We start from the raw sequence: 19606 nt of genomic DNA, 5'->3' as shown, positions 1-19606 counted from the left end.
CTTCCAACTCTTGGTTGTCAATAGCATGCTGCAACCTTTTTTCTCCTAACTCCCAATCCTTTATGAAAGCCAACATCTTCACAGTTTCAGGCAACAAACGTCGTCGCCGCTCTTCAATTATCCTTCATGTCAAGCTGGAACATGATTCTAAAGAGATAGTAGAAACAGGAACATACATAATATCTCTAGCCATTATAGAAAGTACTAGAAAGGTTAGTTTATGGTCACACCACTAGAGAAGTAAATCAAAGTCATCCTCATATGCAGTGACATTGTCACTGTCCAGATAAGCTGAGAGCTCACAAGTAGTAGCAGAAGCAGATAGAGATGGAGTGGGGGCAGAGGCAGGGGAAGGACCAACAACACCAGATGATTTACACTTATCAACATTAGAGTTACCAGCAACAGATGGAGCGCAGCTGTTGGAGTTGGAGCCCAGCGGGTTCCCAGTCGTCGTCGCCCCTTCACCACCGTCACCGTCCAGATCGATCGGAATCGGAGCAGCAGAGCCGCTACCGACATCGATACCGAATAACGCAGCAGCGTCCTCTCCGGTGTCATCGTCGTCCTCGGGGGCTAGGCCTGCCATGATCAAGTTGTTGTTGCCGATGAGCGGCCAGACGATGTCGTCATCAGTAGCTACCATGGCGGACAGCTCTCCAGCACCGTTCCTCAACGGTGCGCAGGGCCACCTTGGTCACTCTATGCCACAGCTAGAGGACGACGCATCGGCTACTGACCTACGCAAAGAGATGGGGGAGGATGAAAAGATCATATCAAAATAGATCAATGGAAGAAGAGGAGGGTTAGGGTTAGGGTTAGGGTTTTACCTGTTCAACCGGAGCCCGGTGCCGGAGAAGACGAGGGCTACCTAGAGAAGATGACACATTGGTTAGCAAGGACGACGAGCGGCAGAGGAGGGACAAACAGTGATACGAACTCTAAACTCACATAATCATGAGATCTAGAGGGGAGATAGGGAGAAGGAGACGAGAGAGGCAAAGAGGGAGGAGGAGAAGGGAGCGGCTTGCCAGCGGTAGGCGAATCGAGGTCACCGGAACCAGAGTCGGTGAGGACGGACGCCAGTCGCCAGTAGAGGAGTCGGAGAGGCGAGAGCGCGAGACAAGACAACAACACGGCGGGTGGAGTGAAATGGATTAGGGTTCGGGGTGAGGGGGAAGGGGAGGGTGCCGCATCTGCTCATTTATATATGAGGGGGGAGCCTACTGGGCTAGGCCGCTGGGCCGTTGGCGTTGAGAGGTGAGGAGGGAAGGTGGGTAGGCCGGGCCACTCTCAGGCCATAGGCTAAAGGCTGGGCCATGTCGGGCTATCACGTCGTGCCTAGGGTAAGGCCTAGGCATGGCCTGCTCTATTGGGCCAGGCCAGCCCGGGCCGCACACCACCGGGCCGGGCCGTGCTTGGGCCAGGCCAAATTTGCGGGCTCCGTGCTGTGCCGTCGAGCCTCGGGCTGCATGGACATTTATAATTATACCCTAGGTACTGAATAATAATCAGTACCCGAGTCCAAATCACCGCACCCGAGCCACCCCACCCGGTCCCTCAACTCCTTGCGTTTTTTCCTACCGCACACACCTCTTTATCCTTCCAGTTTTTTCCCCGATGAAAAAAGTTTCTTTTTTTCGTTCCAATCTCCAAAAGTCCAGATCGTGGGGAGGAGATGGCGGTTTCACCCAGCTCGCCACCCCTACCGCCGTACAAGCTCAGCTCGCGGCCCCCGCCTCACGCGCCTAGCTCATCGTGTCCCCCTTGCCTCCTCCGATGCCTCCGCAGCCCACCGCTGCTTCTGCAGTCCCGGCGGTGGCATCGGTGATGGCACTATGGGGCCTCCAACGCACGAGCCCAGTTCGCCCCCTCCCCCTCGCGTCCGCAGCCTTCGACACCTACGAAACCTTTGAACGCTGCCTCTACAACCCCTATGGCGGCCTCATTGGTGGCGCTGTGGGTTGCCGGTTTCTTTGATCCGCTGTCGTCGCAAGCATAGATCACCCATCATCGCCGCCTCCAACGCATACCCCAGATCGCCGTTGCCCTCGTCGCACGACCTCAGCTCGCCACCGCCCCTGCTCCCTAGTTTGACGCTGGCGTGCTCATCGCACCTAGGCCCGCCGGTCCACCCCACAACCCCGTACTCTTCTCACCTCATCAGGTTGCCACCGCCTCGTGCCGAGGCCGAGATGTCCAGGTGATGGGGGGCTGGAGAGCTAGTTGTGCGGGCAAGAGGGACTCTGCTCGCCTTGGCGTGATCAGCCCCCTCCTCGTAGGTATCATATCCACATGATTTGTTTTAATTTTTTCTTAAATCTTGCCTAGATCTGTGGAGGGAGAGTTGTGATTTTCTCACATATTATAATCTGACATGAAAATTGCATGGCGTCTGTAGGATCCATGGAGGGAGGCAATAGACATGCAATTTATTGTAACGATGTATGATGATGTCCATGATGCGGGACAGATCAGCCCCCTCAGCTGTAATCCTGTATTGCCTCACGTGATTTGTTGCCGAAGGTTCATTTGATACATGGAGAGGGTAGATTTGTTCTGATTTTTCTGAGGTAAACCATCTCACACGCATGCAGCTTGCCATTATTAGGACCCATGCAAGAGGGAAGGAGGGCATGGGAGAATCGACATGCAATCCATGAACATGTGCAATTGATTTGAAGGTTCTCTAGGTTAATTAGCTAGTCCACACATGCTACAGCCAAACTAGAATGCATCAAATGTGCTCTTGCTTTTCAAGTGTCAGGCTACTGTAGTGGAAGAGGCGAGTAGCTTAGAGGTTTGATCTGGATTCTTTCTCTGTTATCATGCTCCAGCCATGTGTTTTTTTATTTGGTTTGACATAGATTTAGCAACAATATGGCATTTTTCAGATATATGATGACAGGCATAGAAATAGATCAATGAGACTATTTTGATCTTGTCAATGTATTTGCGGTCTTATGTACTTATGAGCTTGCTGAAGTGGTCCGTAATAATGAATCACATATAAGGAGACACTTACCTAAGAAACTATCGTGCATTTGATTCCTAGTAACTTATAATTATTTTTGGCAAAACATATATTTTCATATTTGAAATATTACCTAATCAGTGTGGTGTGTCATTATGCGCAATATCCAATAGGTATTGCCTCTTGTGCTAGTTAGATCAAGTTTCTGGCGAACAAGCATAAAGTATTTTTCTTAACCATAGTTTTCTGCAGCTCAACTGAATCTTCTTAGCTTAAGGAATATATCAGTATTTTTTTTCATCTCAGAAGAGCTAAATTGTTTGTTGCTAAGACCTAATCAGCTACACAATGCAAAATTCAAATGTCATATCATGAAAAATTTATATGATAATTTTCTTTCACGTGAAGTCTTAGCTTATAAATAATGTTTGTCTAGATGTAATCTCAGATGAGAAACTATATTGCAATATATATTATTCTTTATGCGATGATTTTTTTCTTAAAATTTCTTGTCAGTGTCCGGAGGTCAGGAGAAGTTATTTATCCTCTTTTCTCTCTCTTTGTTTTTTGTGCAGATCCCAGGCGCTCGCCATCAAAGCATCCTCCATCTACTTCCCATGATTACTCACATATGTAGTTTCTTCTACTATTACTGATTTGTTTGTGTGGCTAATTATGCTTGAAGATTTACAAGAGTATAAATTTTGCATTTATTTCTATTGGAAATTAGCTTCTTTTTCAGCCTTGCTAATTTTTCAATTTTACACATTTAATTTATGGCTGATGTAGCTTCTAAATCATTAACACTAGTTATTTATGTTTTTTTGATCAATTTAGTTAGCATTCCAATAGTAAGAGACGTCTGCTTCTTATGCACTCCATCAACAACAGTGGCATGCCGCTAGCACGAGAAAGGTATGCTGAGAATGCTCTACACTTTTTTGGACTTATCACTATCTCCACCAGTCATAAATTTGGCATTCATTTTATGATTTATCTATCTTGATCTATGTATGCACTTGTTAATATTATAGATTTAAGGTTTCTGACTGTTAATCATTGTGGTATGCTTTTGACAATTGCATGTGCGAGCACCTGATGCTCATATGCTCTTGAATCCCAAAGCTGATCATTGTTGTTCATATGCTCATGTATTCTAAAATTTATGTATCCTATTATGCATGCCACTTTGCTTCTTGTAAGACCATTTGTATACTGCTCATATATTCATCTTTAAATATATACATCGATGTATCTTGTCACTTTGATACGCATTTCATGATTAGAATTTCCCAGAACCTGGAAACTTCATGGTGGATGCACATTGTATCGTATCTGATTCTGCTTGGTTGATGTTCAAGTTCTTAAATTAATTATCTAGGAGTCCCTAAAAGTATTTCTGCTCATATGCTTCACGACAGCTAGTTGAAACATTGTCGATGTATTATCACATAATATCATATAGTAATTGATTTATTGTTTAAAATTACAGGTTTATTAGCTCTTGGGTAGTTGAATCTTAGTCAAATTGGTGTATGTTGAATTAATGAATTATATGAAGGCGCTGCTAGCTTGCTATGGGCGGCTGCTTTTTAATAGTAGGTACCATCTTCATTCTTTAAGAATTAAATTTGTCATATATTATTCATTCGTGTGGGATATCAATGAGAATGTGATGTGCATATTTGATTTTTTATAATATTAGTTATGTATTCACGTTCTGCCCCAGCTAATTTTTCTGGTTCAATTGAAATAGTTGGATGAATGTGATTAACATTGGATTAGACATTGTGCCACCTTATAGTTGAAGTGGAATTCACTTGATTTAGCATCTCTACGGAAAATATAGAATGCATTCATTGAAGTTTTAGTCTTAGAATATCCTTAACCTGAAGCTGATTTTTTTGAAACAAAAATTATGTGTGTGAGGATTTCTTCGTACTAATCTTCTCTGAGCTCCCCCAGCACATAAGGTTTTTTCTCCACTCTCTTTTGATTCTTCATGCTGTTGGTACATTACCGTCATAGGCAGTGACATTTTCCGAAAATAGTTAGAGGTTGAGTTGTATATGATTTGCATTTCCCCTTGGGATTCACTTCAGGATTTGTTTGTCCAATTGTCTATGTTGTGTTCATTTCTTACTCAATATTGTTGATTATGCTTCCTCTTGTTAGACCTAATATTTTCATTATTGTTATTTATCCTCTTTTCTTTCTCTTAGTTTTTTTGTGCAGATCTCACTTGGGCACTAGCGCACCCACTTGTGGTGCAATATCTTGACCATCAATCCATCTATTAGATATAGATTTCCTTGGCTGATCTCGATAGGGTAGTGCCAAGAGAAGCCACAATCTTGCCACCTTGGTAAGTTCTATTCCTCATGTACTATGTTCCTAGTTAGACCTTATGCCAGTATTGGTCATTGCAGTTAATTCTAAAAATCCTGCACTCATGTGAACAGTTCTACTGCCACCTATTTACTAAACTGGGCTTAGTCCACTCCATGCCAATGTATATTCATGGCCTCCCTCTGTCATGTTTTCTCCATCATGTCTGATTGGATCAGGATCTTTTGCTTGTGCTCATATTCATGGCTCCATGCTATTCTGTCTCAGTTTTCTCTGCTTGCCTATATTTTCTTCTTTTCCTCTTCATAATTGCACTTCCCATTTGTCCTTTTGCCATGCAAGATACGAACATGGTAAATAGAGCATGTATATTGATATTATCTTGTTTTAGGAGGAATCCCTGAACTTATTCAGAGGGACCGATCAGAATTTTTTTAGATACACTATTGTTTCATTCTCTGACATGGGGAGAGTGTGTCTTTGGTGGATGACAGGCTCGATTCTGCTGTGGTTGCAAGACACATGCGTAAACATATATATATATATATATATATATATATATATATATATATATATATATATATATATATATATATACACTTACAAATATATTTGACCATGTCCATATGTTTTATGATTCCAAGCGATTTTTTGGTCACTTTCAGAGTCATGTCAGTATATATGTGAGGAAATCATAATAATTTGTCACTTACTGATTTTGTACGAAGATATTTAGTTTAAATACATAATTCTTTAAACCAAAAATTAAATTATGGACATTAGGAGCTTATCTGTGCAGTCGAGATGTCCTAGCTAAGCTCAATTGGTGCTAGTATTTACTTTTTAGAATACTATGATTGCAAAACCTAAGATGTTTGTATGGTCACAAGGATTTGTGTGGAACAAATGTTTCTTTATGACTGCAATAAAACTGCGTCAAAGGAACCTTGTACAGAAATGGGGATTTGTTACAGTAACAAAATATTATATTCTATCTTTGGATTGGGACAGAGAAAAAATTGAGAGCCTTGAGGTTCTAAGTTTACCACCATGCATGAATTTTTATTTAACCTTGCCTACTGATGTGAGCTCTCACCAGTTACATATGTTTTCTAATTTTATTAGTTAGCCTTCTTCCACCAGTCGGTGATGTTGGCCTCATGCGCACTCGGTCAGCAACACTAGTGTGCCGCTAGCATGAACAAGGTATGCTGGAGTGCTCTGCACTTGTCTGGACTGATCGCTGTCTCCACCAGGCATAAAATTTGACATTGATTTTATGATTTATCTATCTTGATTTATGTATGCACTAGCTGACATTAAAGAAACAAGTTATTAGGACTACTCCAAATGTGAGCATTTGTATCGGTTTCACCATACACAACTTCCCGTTAGTTGCTCTGCCACTATACACAAGCAATCAATTACTTCATGAATTTATACATGTATCTTATATTGCAGGTTTTTTAAGAAGCAACTGTCATAATGCCTAACAAGTTGGGTCTGGGTGCTATGCAAATGAAGGTCAATGTTAGCAGCATCCCAAGTGTTTGGTGAATGAGGACCTATAATCAGATAGGAAAATATCCATGATAACAGGCCATCATCTAGAAAAGCTGTGTTGCATTGTTGCAAACTATAAATGACATCCAAAGAGCCCTCGATGATGCAGATTTCAGTTCATCAGAAGGAAGCACTTTGATGCCTGTGCATCATCATTGTAGTTCTTCAAAAAACAAAGAGTGTATCTGCACCTTGGGGGGATCCAAATCTCGTTGTGATCAAGATGTGGAGTGTTTTTTTTTGAAAGAAACAAGCTGTGGAATTCATAAATCATCTCCTTTCTAGCCTCTTCGCTGCAGTTTTTTTTGTTCAAGTTGTCCCAAACAGCCTGCAGATTCTTTGTAACTATTAACAAACCAAATAGTACTATTTGTGATTAGCATCACGTACTATTATTGATGACAAGATATGTTTACAATAACGACAACAACAAAGCCTTTAAGTCTCAAATAAGTTAGGGTAGGCTAGAGTTGAAAACCAGCAGAAACAATCAAGGTGATGACAAGATGTGTTTGTACCAATCAAATTAAAATAATATTTATAGTTTAGATAATGAATTATTATTGTTGACAAGTAATTCATCACAAGGAACCTAGTATATAGAAAGGAAAAATGGCCAAATATATGCATCCCTCCGGGCCTAGCGGGAAAAAAACTAAAAAAATCGATATGAAACTCACTCAAAAAAATCACCGAAAACACAGGCCCGAGTGGGCAACGAAAGAAGAAAAAATCGGCCAGAAACACCCACAAAATCGGCCGGGAAAAAAAACGGCCAGAAACAAAAAAAAAAAGAAAAAAAATCGGCTAGAAATAGGCACGGAAGAAAAAAAAAAGGAAAAACATCACTTCTGGTGGCCGAGCGCGTGGACTGCGGGCGTAACCTGGAGGGGTCAGGTACTGAATATTACCCAGGGGCAGGGATGAAAACGGTACGGATATTTTCCGACCATATTCGAAACCGAATTTGTTTAGAGAGGTTGAGATCTGTCCATATCCGAGTCCGAATATCCAACATCCGATACCGTATCCGTATCCGAATACTCAAATCACATATTTATGATGTCGATATCCAATCGTATCCTATCCGACATAGTTGACACTATCCGTATTCGAATCCGAATCCAGACAGAAATATGAAAACAAATATAATATCAGTGATATTCGTCCATATCCGATCCGTTTTCATCCCTACCCAGGGGTGCCAATATATATATATAGAGAGAGAGGGGGGGGAAGAGTATATTCAGTAGCCAGCTACAAAATAAGTTATTCCGTAGCCACCTCTATTTACGATAATTTTATATACTAATTTACGATAATGTCAATACATATTTACCATAGTTATGTTACTATAACATATGGAGATATTTACCATAACGTTGGCTCCGTTCGGCTTACCTTATAATCCGCACTATTCAGCCTGTTTTTTTTAACCGGAACAGTGTTTTTCTGTCACAACGATTCAGCCAGAACAGTGTTTTTCAGCCAGTTTCAGCAAGCCGAACGGGGCCGTTATAGTAAACCACTTAGTATGGAGTTACTATAATATTGTAAATTAGCATACTAATTATCATAACTTAAAGTGACTACAGAATAAGTTATTTTGTAGCCAGCTACGGAGTAGTATATATATATGGCCTTTTGGGTTGTTCAAGAAAGATTTGGGATTTTACTAGGAGTAGATCGATCTGAGAAAAGCAGGTACTGTACTGGTAGATTTTTTATACGTCCAATAAGATTGTCTCCAACGACGTGACCTAAATGCAAAAATACGTTCTGCACAGTGTTTTTGGTACCAAAACACTCCTCCAACGGAGGACCGAAACCAGCTACCCATTCTGGGTCCTCTGCGATTGGGAGGGCAAATCTGCGTTTCGAAGAGAGACGACGCAAATGGTGGGCCCATAGGAGCCGTCGGGGCAGGGCGCGGCCGTCGGGGCAAGACTACGCAAGAGCTCCGCCGAGCCACGGGCGTGAGATCCGCCGGCGCGGGCACGAGCTCGGCCGGGCCGCGGGGGCGAGCTTCGCCGGGCGCGAGCTCCGCCGGACGCGAGCTCCGCCGAGCCGCGGGCGCGAAGAAGGAGAAGGAGAGGGAGGGGGGCCGGACGCGGGCGCGAGCTCCGCCGGGCTCGGGGAAGAAGAAGGAGAGGGAGGGGGGCCGGATCCGGGCGCGAGCTCGGCCGGGCCGCGGGGGCGAGTTTCGCCGAGCCGCGGGGGCGAGCTCCGCCGGGCGCGAGCTCCACCGAGCCGCGGGCGCGAGATCCGCCGGTGCGGGCGCGAGCTTGGCCGGGTGCGACCTCCGCCGGACGCGAGCTCCGCCGAACCGCGGGCGTGAAGAAGGAGAAGGAGAGGCAGGGGGGCCGGGCGCGGGCGCGGGCGCGAGCTCCGCCGGGCTCGGGGAAGAAGAAGGAGAGGGAGGGGGCCGGATCCGGGAGCCACGCCAGCGCCAGAGCACGCCGTCGCCCCACGTCGTCGCCGTCGCCATGACATGCACGGCCGCGTGGGAGAGAGAGGAAGAGAGCAAGGCAGCCGCGTGGGAGAGAGAGAGGACCGAAGATATTTTGCCTTCGCCGTTGGAAACGGAGGAATTTAGGTAGCTCACTTGTTCACCGTACGTCACCTAAATCCCGGTATAGGTCTTTGGTATGGGTCTTTCTCGTTGGAGATAGCCTAACAATCAGACGTGTGCGTGTGCTGTGTGGTGCACATCTAGTCCTGGCAGGAAATGATGGTTCGTGTATGTGCGTGTCCTTGCACGTTGCAGAGGGAGATGGTCCGCCGGTCGGAGCTGCGTGCGCTGGCCAGCCGTCGTGTTGTCGTCGTCTCCGCTGCTCTCGATGATCGGCGGATATGTGTGCATGGCTAATCATGATCTCATAGCAAGTTGCGGCCGGCCGGCCGGAACCGGCCGATCCATGGACCGGCATACCATGCATGTGCCTCTGCACCAGGTAGAGGGGTGAGGTCGGAACTGTTCTCGTCCCGTTCCCGTATGTGCTGCATGCACGTACGGGCCAGCGATATGCATGATAATGGCTTCCATCTGTCACCAATCTATCTAGTCTCTAGCTTAGTACAATGGCTCACCCTGCCAGTGGCATTATATTTGTCTATAACAGCCTCCCCGTCTCTAAACAAATTGATTTTTATAAGTTTGACTAAAATTATAAAAATATTTAAAGTATGACACGAGACATATACCATGAAATATACTTTCACAGTATGCTTATTTTCACTGCCAGGTGTGCAAGCCACTACTATAGAAATCTACTGGCTGCCTCTGCTTTTGCCATCAAATCAACACGCCACCTCAACACTCACACGTTCCTCCCTTAACCACTCCACCCATAAAACACTTGTGTTTATTTGGGATATTTGTCCTTCTCATTTTATCTTCATCTGATTTTCAAATGAACATTTCAGACCCTAAATGGATTCAAATGGAAGCCTCAACTTTAAAGTGAACTCAAGTTCAATATCAATATATATTCACATTTGAGGTATTTCAATTTGTGTCTAATTAAATTGCAATTGGGCTACCTCAGACTATAATATAGATTGAACTCCTCTTGACTTAAATGTCTAGTTGTGCATAGTGCCTTTTTACTTCTTATTACACACTACGCGCTAGTGTTGCCTCGCACTCGCCAGTCACCATGGAGAAGGAAAACGAGGCCGTCGAGGTGCAGGAGCGAAGTCCATCGCCGCCGACAAGGTTGGAGTCTTGAAGCAAAATTGGCAAGAAGGCTTCCTCGTCGGTGTGGATTGCCCAAGGTCAAGCGACAAAACATCCCACATCTTCACCTACTCTATCGTCATGCCCTGCTATTGCCTTTGTATCTATGGTTTATTACTTCATTTTAGTGCTAAATTGATCACTAGTACAGAAAAGCTTTTTAGAGGCGGTTAAAATAAGTTGTCAATGGCGGTTTGAAAAACCGCTACGATGCCACCGATGGTAAAGATAGAGCGTTTCTAGCATCGTCGGACATTTAACCGTCCCTAAAAAATATTTCTAGGGGTGGTTCTGTTATGATATCCGCCCCGAATGGTTGCTCTAGGAGAACCACCCTTCAGGGATAGTTTCAGTAAGCACATCAACCTTGTAAACATATTTTCAATGGCGGTTACTGCACTGCAACCGTCCTTGAAACTATTTTTTCAAGGACGGTTGTGCCAATGCAACCGCCCCTAAAAATGTATTTACAAGGCGGTCACCGATGCGCCTCTGAAAATCAGTTCCAAACATTTGGAATTTGGAATTTTCCACCATATTTAAAATCACGTTTTCTCACCAAATTTCAGAGCCAAATGCAATTGATTCAAATTAACTTCATATATAAATAGTGGTGAACTAGTTAACTAATACACACATGATCAACAACAACAAAGTATTTGTGGCATAATTTAATTTACATTACAAACAACTAATTTTGAAGGAATTGTCTATTTATTTTACAAATATTATATTATTCTAGACCTGGACCTTAAAAATGATATAAAAAAGCTATGTACCAAAAATGACAAAGTAAATATACAAATTAAATAGAGTTCATGTGAGCCAAGTGAGTTGGGTAAAAATGAGTCTAAATTGCTAGGAAAAAAAAAATCAAACATCATGCATGTCTCTCTAGATCTACATGAGAACAAAAGATTAGTGAAAGAAATGTATAGGTAAAGTTTGAAAAGAGTTTAGGGATGCCATAAGCTCACCTCTCAAACCCAACTCCTTCAAAAGTTCAAAGGGCAAAACCTCCCCCTCTATTTTTGCTATTTCTCACCTCCAACTGAGCCCAACAATGGTGCGGAGCAGCACTGTCCCGCGAAGGGGAAAAAGGAAATTTAGGGGGGTTATTTTTTGGGGGCGGCTGACTAAGAGCACCGCCCCTGATATTAGATTTGAGATGCAGTTCTCTTAAGAGAACCGTCTTTGATAATCGGCTTCTTCCCGAGACAGTTCTGTAAAGGCGACCGTGTCCCAAAAAATCATATTTTCAAGGGAGATAGTGTTAACACAACCGCCTCTAAAAATGGACATATTTCTAGGGGCGGTTTTTCTTAATGGAACCGTCCTTGAAAATTGAATTCTAGCAACGGTCATGAAGCTACAGTATCTCCCACGAAGGTTAGATGGCATCCTCAGCCACAGACCGGACTAAGGGTTGACAGTTGGGCAGAGTTCACCTGACCTCAAAGCTAACGATTGAACATGGATTTTTCTTCATCTTGATTAAGATGGTCCAGTTTGACTTTGATCCCTATTTTAGTCTGCAGCATTCAACTTCGACCACATAGATGCTGGTGCAGCCCTCTGATGAGGACCCTTAGATGGACATTGTACATTGGCCCCGAGGGCACACAAGGACGGGAAGGGGCGCCACATACTATGGCAGCCGATTAAAGTGGCAGACAGCGTGACAAAGCGGGTACTAGATGTCACTACTGCAGACAGTCTGTTCAAAGATTGAAAAAATAATAAACTAAAGGATCTGACAAACTTCATGGGGCTTGGGCCCGGCTACTTGAATTCATGCTTCTCTCGTTTCTGAAACTCGCAAATCGTTGAGGGGCAGCTTACTCCACCTCTTCCAGAAAATCCTTGATCTCTGCGGGGCTCAGAACCCAGTGTTTTGCATGGTAAAAAAAATTGTATCAGCAAACCATTTTATTGCAGGAACGAGACACCTACTCCCAGTAAACAGCTTTAGGGTGCAAGGAGTGCAACAGCAGAAAACTGGGAGCGCACTTAATGAATCCAATTCTAATGGAACGGAGAACATATGCAGGAACCTTTTTTTCCAGCATCTATTCAGAATAAAGGGACTAGTCACAAGCATAGAAGATCGAAGAGCTCAAAGACCCTAAACTGACTGACAATGTTTGAGAGTTGGGTTAAGGTGAAACAAATCTCCTTGACACAACCGTGAGGAACCAGGTGCCAAATCAGGGAGTGACATACCTGAACTCACGGTCAGATCGAATGATCCCGATCTCAATATTGTTGGAAGAGATCTGCCCTTCATATCTGCAAGCCGGTAAGCCCAGAGTTTTGTCAGTGACGATGTTCGCAAAGTAACATAGTAACAGAGGCAATATAGAAATCAGATACCCTTCTTTCAGAGTCAAAATTGCAGTATGGATGGCATCATCAAGCTCCATATCTTCTGTGTACCTTTAAAGAAATGACAAATAAAGGTCATATGATACTGTACTCGCACGACTCAGGAAAGAGATCGACCTGTATTAGTTGTCACTTAAGCAGATATGACAATAAAATTATGGGCGATTCAGGATCTGCTCCAACATTCAAGGATCTATCAGTGAGACAATGTGTGGGAAACCTTAAAGCAACAACATATGGGTGTCAAATCAAAAAAATTCCTAAAGTTCATGCACAACATTTTAATGACCAAAATGAAAAAAAAATACAACTAACAACAGTGTCTACTAAAGTATTATAGGCCAGCATATTATTTCAAGTAAATGTGAATGGAAGCAGACAACCAGCTTGCCATGTTTTAAAGTTTCCAAAGAAAGATTATGTACAACAGCATATGGCTAACACGTGTGGTCGATCTTCTACATACCTCTTCTCAAGAAATGTCTTTGCATTGGACACGTTTTTCCCCATAGCTGATGCTTTCCAGGAGAAGTATGATCCTGAAGGGTCTACCTACAAAAAACATATTGACTATATCAAAATTCTAGAGTACAAAAATTTAATAACAAGCAGCGGATGAAAGATTCAGTAAATGGTCGGAGCAAAATAGTTCAACTTAGAAAGTTTCCATTTCCAACTCTTCTAAGTCAACAGTCAGCACAAATAATCATGACAAAATCTCACTAATTGAAAAATGAGATAATATCACTTGTTGAGCAATGTAAAATGACCCTCCTCTATTTAGTATTTCTCTGTACATACCTGGTACAACTGGGGGCCATTGTCATCATACCCAGCAATCAACAAAGATACACCAAATGGTCTTACACCACTGCAACAAACAAGGTCATAATAAAAATATATCCAAGAACATGCTTTATTTCTCATCTGTTTTAAAATCGCGCTGTTGCTCAAGTAGTGCTTGAGTAGTTTGGGGTGGTGTTGCGTATGTTTTGGAGCTAATGACATTCCTAGAAATCTTGCCCAAGCCTGGGTGTGGGTCTAAAAATGGTTGCAAAATGGAACCGAAGTGCATGCTTTTGGGGTTGCAGCTTTATGTTGGGTAATCTAGAAGACAAGGAATAAAGCGTGTTTTGATGGAAAATATATCTAGTGCCCTTCTGAGATTGTTTTTTTATGCCTGTGCTCTTTATGCAATACCGGGCAGGTCTCTACTCCGGGGAGATGCAGGAACTGGTCATTGAAGGTGTCTGGGTTATGATGCAGACAGCAACAACTGGAGTACCAATTCCTTCAAAAAAATTAACTGGAGTACCAAGGATTGAAGGAAGACAGGAGGCACAACCGGACGATGAAGATTGACTACCTGCTACCGCTAGATGGTGCTGGTTGTTCTGCTGACTTTAGTTTCATTTGGTTGAGTAGTCTCATTTTGGTTAAATTGTATGTAGTATGGTATTGTGCTTGTTAAACTCATGTCTGTAATAAGGTTGCTAGAATGTGGTTTGCCTTGCTTCCCCCCAGGAACGCATACTCTGAAGCAGAGGTGTGGTTACTGTTTGGGAAGTCTGGCCTTCCTTTTTCATCATATACTATTCTCCCTTCTTCCCAGTTTCTGGTCTGAACTCGTTGTATTTCCGTTGATGATAATGGAAATGGGGACAACCTCAATTTGAGAAAAATTATCCAGGAACAAAAAGAGTGATTTTCACTTCTTCAGGTCTCACCAATCAGAATAACTAGGCATCATTAGAGACCAACTTTTGGTAAGAGCAAGGATCCAAAAACTGGATTACTAAGATTAACTAGTGCGATCTGCAACTGGCCTGTTACCCGTATTTTTTGGGTCTATTCTGGATAACAATATGCATTTGTTCCTTGTACACAGATTTTCCTCGCAATCGCAATATTATGTTTGTTTGGTCTTTCATAATCATTATAGCAGTAAATCAATACCAGCATTGCATCAACCATTCCAGGTTGGACGCTGGTAAAGAACCACCAGGTTACCACTGGTATTTTGTTTCCTGAGTAAGAGTATTGTATAAATTATCATAAAAAAGAGAGTATTGCAAAACTAGGGCATCTTGTGTGGATCTTAATTTCTATGAGGTGAACTTTCTATTAGAATGTTGAACTGTTTGAAAAAGAAATTATGCCACTTATCAGCGTCCATTAATAGTTTACATTGAACTTGTTAAGTGGTACAACATAGCATAATATTTTAGTGCATCATGTTGAACAGTGATGCAGAGTTATATTATGTTATGCATCCACAATATCGAGAAATCTCGATACAGAAATCGGACATAGCTTGTCCATAGATTAACAGTTTCAACAGAGCAATGAAAGTGAACACATGTGTCAACTTATCGTACCCAGACTGTGTGAACTCCTGCATAACAGCAGCTGTTTCTCTGACAAGCTGTGTAACAGGTATAGTTTCCTGCAGTGGGTGGAAATTTTAACAATTAGACAGCACAAATTATTAGTTTCACTTCAAAACAACAAACGTATGTGATAATAACGTTTAACAAATCATTTACAAAAACAAAAGGTAATTTGATAACGCATCCAGACTGAGAACCTGCACAGATTTAAATGCAAAGATAAGGTGAAGGAGGATGAGATCCGACATCGATGGCAAGAGTATTTTGACAAATTGTTCAATGGTGAGAATACGGATACAACCTTTCAGTTGGATGACTCTTTTGATGACACTAATAGGCGCTTTGTGTGGAGAATCCAAGAATCTAAGGTCAGAGAGGCGTTGAAAAGGATGAAAGGAGGTAAGGCGATGGGACCGGAAGGTATCCCAATCGAGGTGTGGAGATGACTTGGGGACATAGCTATAGTATGGCTAACCAAGCTGTTTAACCATATTTTTCAATCGAACAAGAAACCTGACGAGTGGAGGAGAAGTATATTGGTGCCGATCTACAAGAATAAAGGGGATATTCAAAGTTGTACTAATTATCGGGAAATTAAGTTGATGAGTCATACTATGAAGCTATGGGAGAGTTATCGAGCATCGCTTGAGAGCAATAACGCGGGTCTCTATGAACCAATTTGGTTTCATGCCCGGAAGGTCAACCATGGAAGCCATTTTCTTAATAAGACAAGTTATGGAGCGGTATAGGGAGAAGAAGAAGGACCTACACATGGTTTTTATTGACTTGGAGAAGGCTTATGATAAAATACCAAGGAATGTTATGTGGTGGGCTTTGGACAAACATAAAGTACCAACGAAGTACGTCGGGCTCATTAAGGACATGTACAACAATATTGTGACTAGTGTTCGAACAAGTGATGGAGACACGGATGACTTTCCGATTAGGATAGGACTACATCAAGGGTCAGCTTTGAGCCCGTATCTGTTTGCCTTAGTGATGGATGAGGTCACAAGGGACATACAAGGGGACATCCCTTGGTGTATGCTTTTCGCGGACGATGTAGTGCTACTTGATGAAAGTCGGACATGAGTGAATTAGAAACTGTAGTTATGGCAGGAGACTTTGGAGTCTAAAAGTTTTAGACTCAGTAGAACTAAAACTGAGTATATGAGATGTGACTTCGAAACTACTACTCGGGAGGAGGAAGATATTAGTTTGGAAGGACAAGTAGTGCCTAGGAAGGATACCTTTCGATATTTAGGATCAATGCTACAGAGAGACGGGGATATTGATGAAGATGTTAGCCATAGAATCAAAGCAGAGTGGATGAAGTGGCGCCAAGTATCTGGTGTCCTATGTGACAAAAGGGTACCACAGAAGCTAAAAGGCAAATTTTATAGGACGGCGATTAGACCTGCTATGTTGTATGGTGCAGAATGTTGGCTTACGAAAAGACGACATGTTCAACAGATAAGTGTCGCGGAAATGCGTAAGTTGCGTTAGATTTGCGGTTATACAAGAAGGGATCAAGTTCGGAACGATGATATACGTGATAGATTAGGGGTAGCACCAATTGAAGAAAAGCTTGTCCAACACCAGTTGAGATGGTTTAGACATGTCCAACGGAGACCTCCAGAGGCACCGGTGCGTAGTGGAATCCTAAGCCAGGATAGTAACGTAAAGAAAGGCAGAGGAAGACCGAAGTTGACTTGGGTAGAGGCAATAAAAGGAGACTTGAAAGGATGGAATATACCCAAAGACTTAGCCTTAGATAGGAGTGCTTGGAAAACAGTTATTCACGTGCCTGAACCTTGATTGCTTCTGCTGGGTTTCAACTCTAGCCTACCCCAACTTGTTTGGGACTTCAAGGCTTTGTTGTTGTTGTTGTTGTAATGTACACAAAATGAACTGTCACAAATACCTTATACAACTGGTAATACTGTTGTGCTTGTTTCCGGCTTTTCCTCACTAGAACGCGAAAATCCGGACCCATCCCACTGAAAAATAACACAAGGTAAGCACGTGGAAATGCGACAAAAAAACAGTGAGAGTTCATTGTCATAGGTCTTCTCAATGATCAGTAATGTACATGTCACTGAGTTAAACTGTTAAACCTTAATACCTTATATTGATGCTAGGAAGCTAAAAGAAGCAAGAGGGAACTTGAATTGAAGTATATTTTGGCTTAACTTAGTTTGTACACAATTGTTTAAAAACAAATTCCCCATAGGCATATAAGAACTTGTCCTTTCAACATATCTCTTTTGGTAAGCATAGTGCGTTTTACTTTTTATTACACCATCTCATTAGTGATAAGTGCAAATCAGATGTGACAGCTCTAAGGAGCTAACACTAAAACCCTACATCAGCCATGTTGAAAGATTATGATTTGTGATCTACTGATCTTATACATTATTAAGTTCAGAAATGTGAGGCAAATGTATAGAGAAAGGCTGTCAGCACCAGAACATAAGATGTGAACAGCAAAGCAACCCATAGGTCCAAATAGCGTAGGAAAGTACCTGTAAACAACTCCAATATTTGGAGTCAATGCTTGAATCTTTTGCACCTACAGGTTAGGAATTGGAGGGCCTTTTAATGCATTTACGAGAAGCACAAATTATGCGATTTGACTGAGAGAGAAAGCAAAAGATAATGATGATGTTACACATACAGATGTTTCATCCACTAAAATAGACGGCAATTTCTTCTCAGTGGCAATAACAACTCCATTAGAAGCTGTAATATGGCATGTATCAGAATAAATAATAAAGAGACAAAAGGTAGTGAAATGGTTACAGACTGCCAGATCCCAGGTATAAATACAGAGTAGCAATATCTGAAAGAGCACATATACTATCAATAAACTCATAATAATGTAATAGCTTACTATATCAGCAGAAGCAATTATGTCAGAAATACAAGTCAAATAGTAGTTCCATTCAGCAATTTGAGTTCAGACACAAATTGATAACGAGAGTGACATATCCAAATATTGAACTTGCTTCCAGAACACAGCTGCTGAGTGGCAGCAATAAGAAGAGACCATCAGTATGATGGATAATTGGATATGAACGACAACAAAAATAAATGAAGGAACGAACAAAAAAATATGACCAAGATTTGGAATTTGAACAAACCCCTTCCAAGGGACCATGCCTGCCACCATCTTATCACTAGGGAAGGTATTATTCTGTGTATACTTATAATTATGATGATACAAAAACAATGCTAGCTTATGTGCAATATACAGTCCCCAATGACTCCAAGATAAAGAAAGGTCCAACTTTATGAGATTTATTAGCTTCAGTGCATTTCCTAGGCATTGAACTGACTCCTGAACCACTTGGGGTAAGAGAGGAAGCAAATTAAGACTACGTGCAGTCTCAGATTGGGCACGCGCTAACAGTGCCACCAGGGAATCACAAATTCACCACAATGGCCACCAACGCCCATAGCCATCTCAAAACTCGGAGACCCCACACGTTATGAATCAAATGTAAAATTTCAAGATGCTAAGAAATAAACCAGCCTAACCAGATTAGAGCGGCGTGGACACACGGTTACACTTAGCCAAACCCTAATCCCCAAATTCCAGGAACACACAGAAACCCGCAGCGGCAGCCCCAAACCCTCGTCCGCGACTCCGCATTGGCCCTAACACTGACGAAAGAGAGTAGGAAAGGGATTAGTGCAGGGGATAGGGATCGCACCTTTAATCCCCAAGGAGGTCTGGCCGGAGCCCACCGCCGTCAGGGCGTGCTCGATCTGCACCAGCTTCCCCGACGGGCTGCAAGGCACCAAGACCCATTTAAAGTCAGCTTGACGCCAAGTCTACGCAGAGAGAGAGCGAGAGAGAGTTGAGTTGGGACCTGAAGGTGGTAAGAGAGAAGGAGTACTGGCTGTCCCCCATAGCCGGGCTCGACTGTTACCTCGCCGGCCGCCGCCTTAGTTTCCTTTCTTCGGGGGGAAAGAAAGAGTTGGGCGAATTTGTTGCCAATTTGCCGTGGGATTGGGAACAAGAGATGAGGGGCGGCCGGGCGGGGATCTGCCTCGCGGGCCCTATCCGGCTCCTTTACGACTCGCGCCGTTGGATGCTACACTCCGTAGTACCTTGCATCGTACACCGTACTCACCTCAAGTTGCCAAACTCTCTCTACTACCATCTCCTCGAGTTGCCAAACTCTCTACTGCCATCTCTTT

General features: G+C 42.8%; 2 protein-coding genes and 1 long non-coding RNA gene across 6 annotated transcripts; 1 reads left to right on the top strand and 2 right to left on the bottom strand.

The window, feature by feature from the left end:
* The first annotated feature begins 1680 nt into the window (after positions 1 to 1680).
* On the top strand, positions 1681 to 7173 carry LOC136497796 (uncharacterized). Of its 3 annotated transcripts, XR_010769435.1 has the most exons (8): positions 1681 to 2282; positions 2402 to 2573; positions 3550 to 3607; positions 3812 to 3889; positions 4467 to 4576; positions 5197 to 5339; positions 6449 to 6529; positions 6785 to 7173. It is a non-coding gene; the product is annotated as an uncharacterized lncRNA (long non-coding RNA). The 3 variants fall into 3 exon arrangements; XR_010769434.1 differs by having other exon boundaries at positions 3550 to 3889; positions 4467 to 4572; XR_010769433.1 differs by having other exon boundaries at positions 3550 to 3889.
* Positions 7174 to 7731: 558 nt separating this feature from the next.
* Positions 7732 to 9374, bottom strand: LOC136465402 (uncharacterized). Its single transcript, XM_066464151.1, has 3 exons — positions 8838 to 9374; positions 8288 to 8338; positions 7732 to 7770 (listed from the first exon to the last, which is right to left on the bottom strand). The coding sequence occupies exons 1-3, from the start codon at positions 9372 to 9374 to the stop codon at positions 7732 to 7734; spliced, it is 627 nt and encodes a 208-aa protein (XP_066320248.1).
* Positions 9375 to 12252: 2878 nt separating this feature from the next.
* LOC136543917 (proteasome subunit alpha type-2) lies at positions 12253 to 19548 on the bottom strand. Of its 2 annotated transcripts, none has more exons than XM_066536239.1 (11): positions 19276 to 19548; positions 19117 to 19193; positions 18078 to 18142; positions 17926 to 17972; positions 17325 to 17400; positions 15389 to 15456; positions 13812 to 13881; positions 13477 to 13562; positions 12999 to 13061; positions 12850 to 12914; positions 12253 to 12513 (listed from the first exon to the last, which is right to left on the bottom strand). In XM_066536239.1, exons 1-11 carry the CDS (start codon positions 19314 to 19316, stop codon positions 12464 to 12466), a joined length of 708 nt encoding a protein of 235 aa, XP_066392336.1. In that variant the 5' UTR covers positions 19317 to 19548; the 3' UTR covers positions 12253 to 12463. The 2 variants fall into 2 exon arrangements, with proteins under 2 accessions (XP_066392336.1, XP_066392333.1); XM_066536236.1 differs by having other exon boundaries at positions 12253 to 12495; positions 12849 to 12914; positions 19276 to 19546.
* Positions 19549 to 19606: the final 58 nt, after the last annotated feature.

This window comes from Miscanthus floridulus, chromosome 1, assembly GCF_019320115.1.
Source record: "Miscanthus floridulus cultivar M001 chromosome 1, ASM1932011v1, whole genome shotgun sequence".
NCBI classification, from domain to species: domain Eukaryota; kingdom Viridiplantae; phylum Streptophyta; class Magnoliopsida; order Poales; family Poaceae; genus Miscanthus; species Miscanthus floridulus.
This window is presented reverse-complemented; position numbering and strand designations above follow the sequence as displayed.

Bases quoted from the DNA above. Each gene is read 5' to 3' on its own strand.
- LOC136465402 (XM_066464151.1), bottom strand. From the start codon at position 9,374: ATGGCGACGGCGACGACGTGGGGCGACGGCGTGCTCTGGCGCTGGCGT. The intron at 8,339-8,837 runs GTAGTCTTGCCC...TCGTTGTGACAG, and splicing joins TGGCTCGGCGGAGCTCTTGC to AAAAACACTGTTCCGGTTAA. The intron at 7,771-8,287 runs GTAAGCCGAACG...TGACCCCTCCAG, and splicing joins TGAATAGTGCGGATTATAAG to GTTACGCCCGCAGTCCACGC.
- LOC136543917 (XM_066536236.1), bottom strand. From the start codon at position 19,316: ATGGGGGACAGCCAGTACTCCTTCTCTCTTACCACCTTCAG. The intron at 15,457-17,324 runs GTATTTGTGACA...CACCCACTGCAG, and splicing joins AGTATTACCAGTTGTATAAG to GAAACTATACCTGTTACACA. The intron at 12,496-12,848 runs GTATGTCACTCC...TGAGCCCCGCAG, and splicing joins CGATCTGACCGTGAGTTCAG to AGATCAAGGATTTTCTGGAA.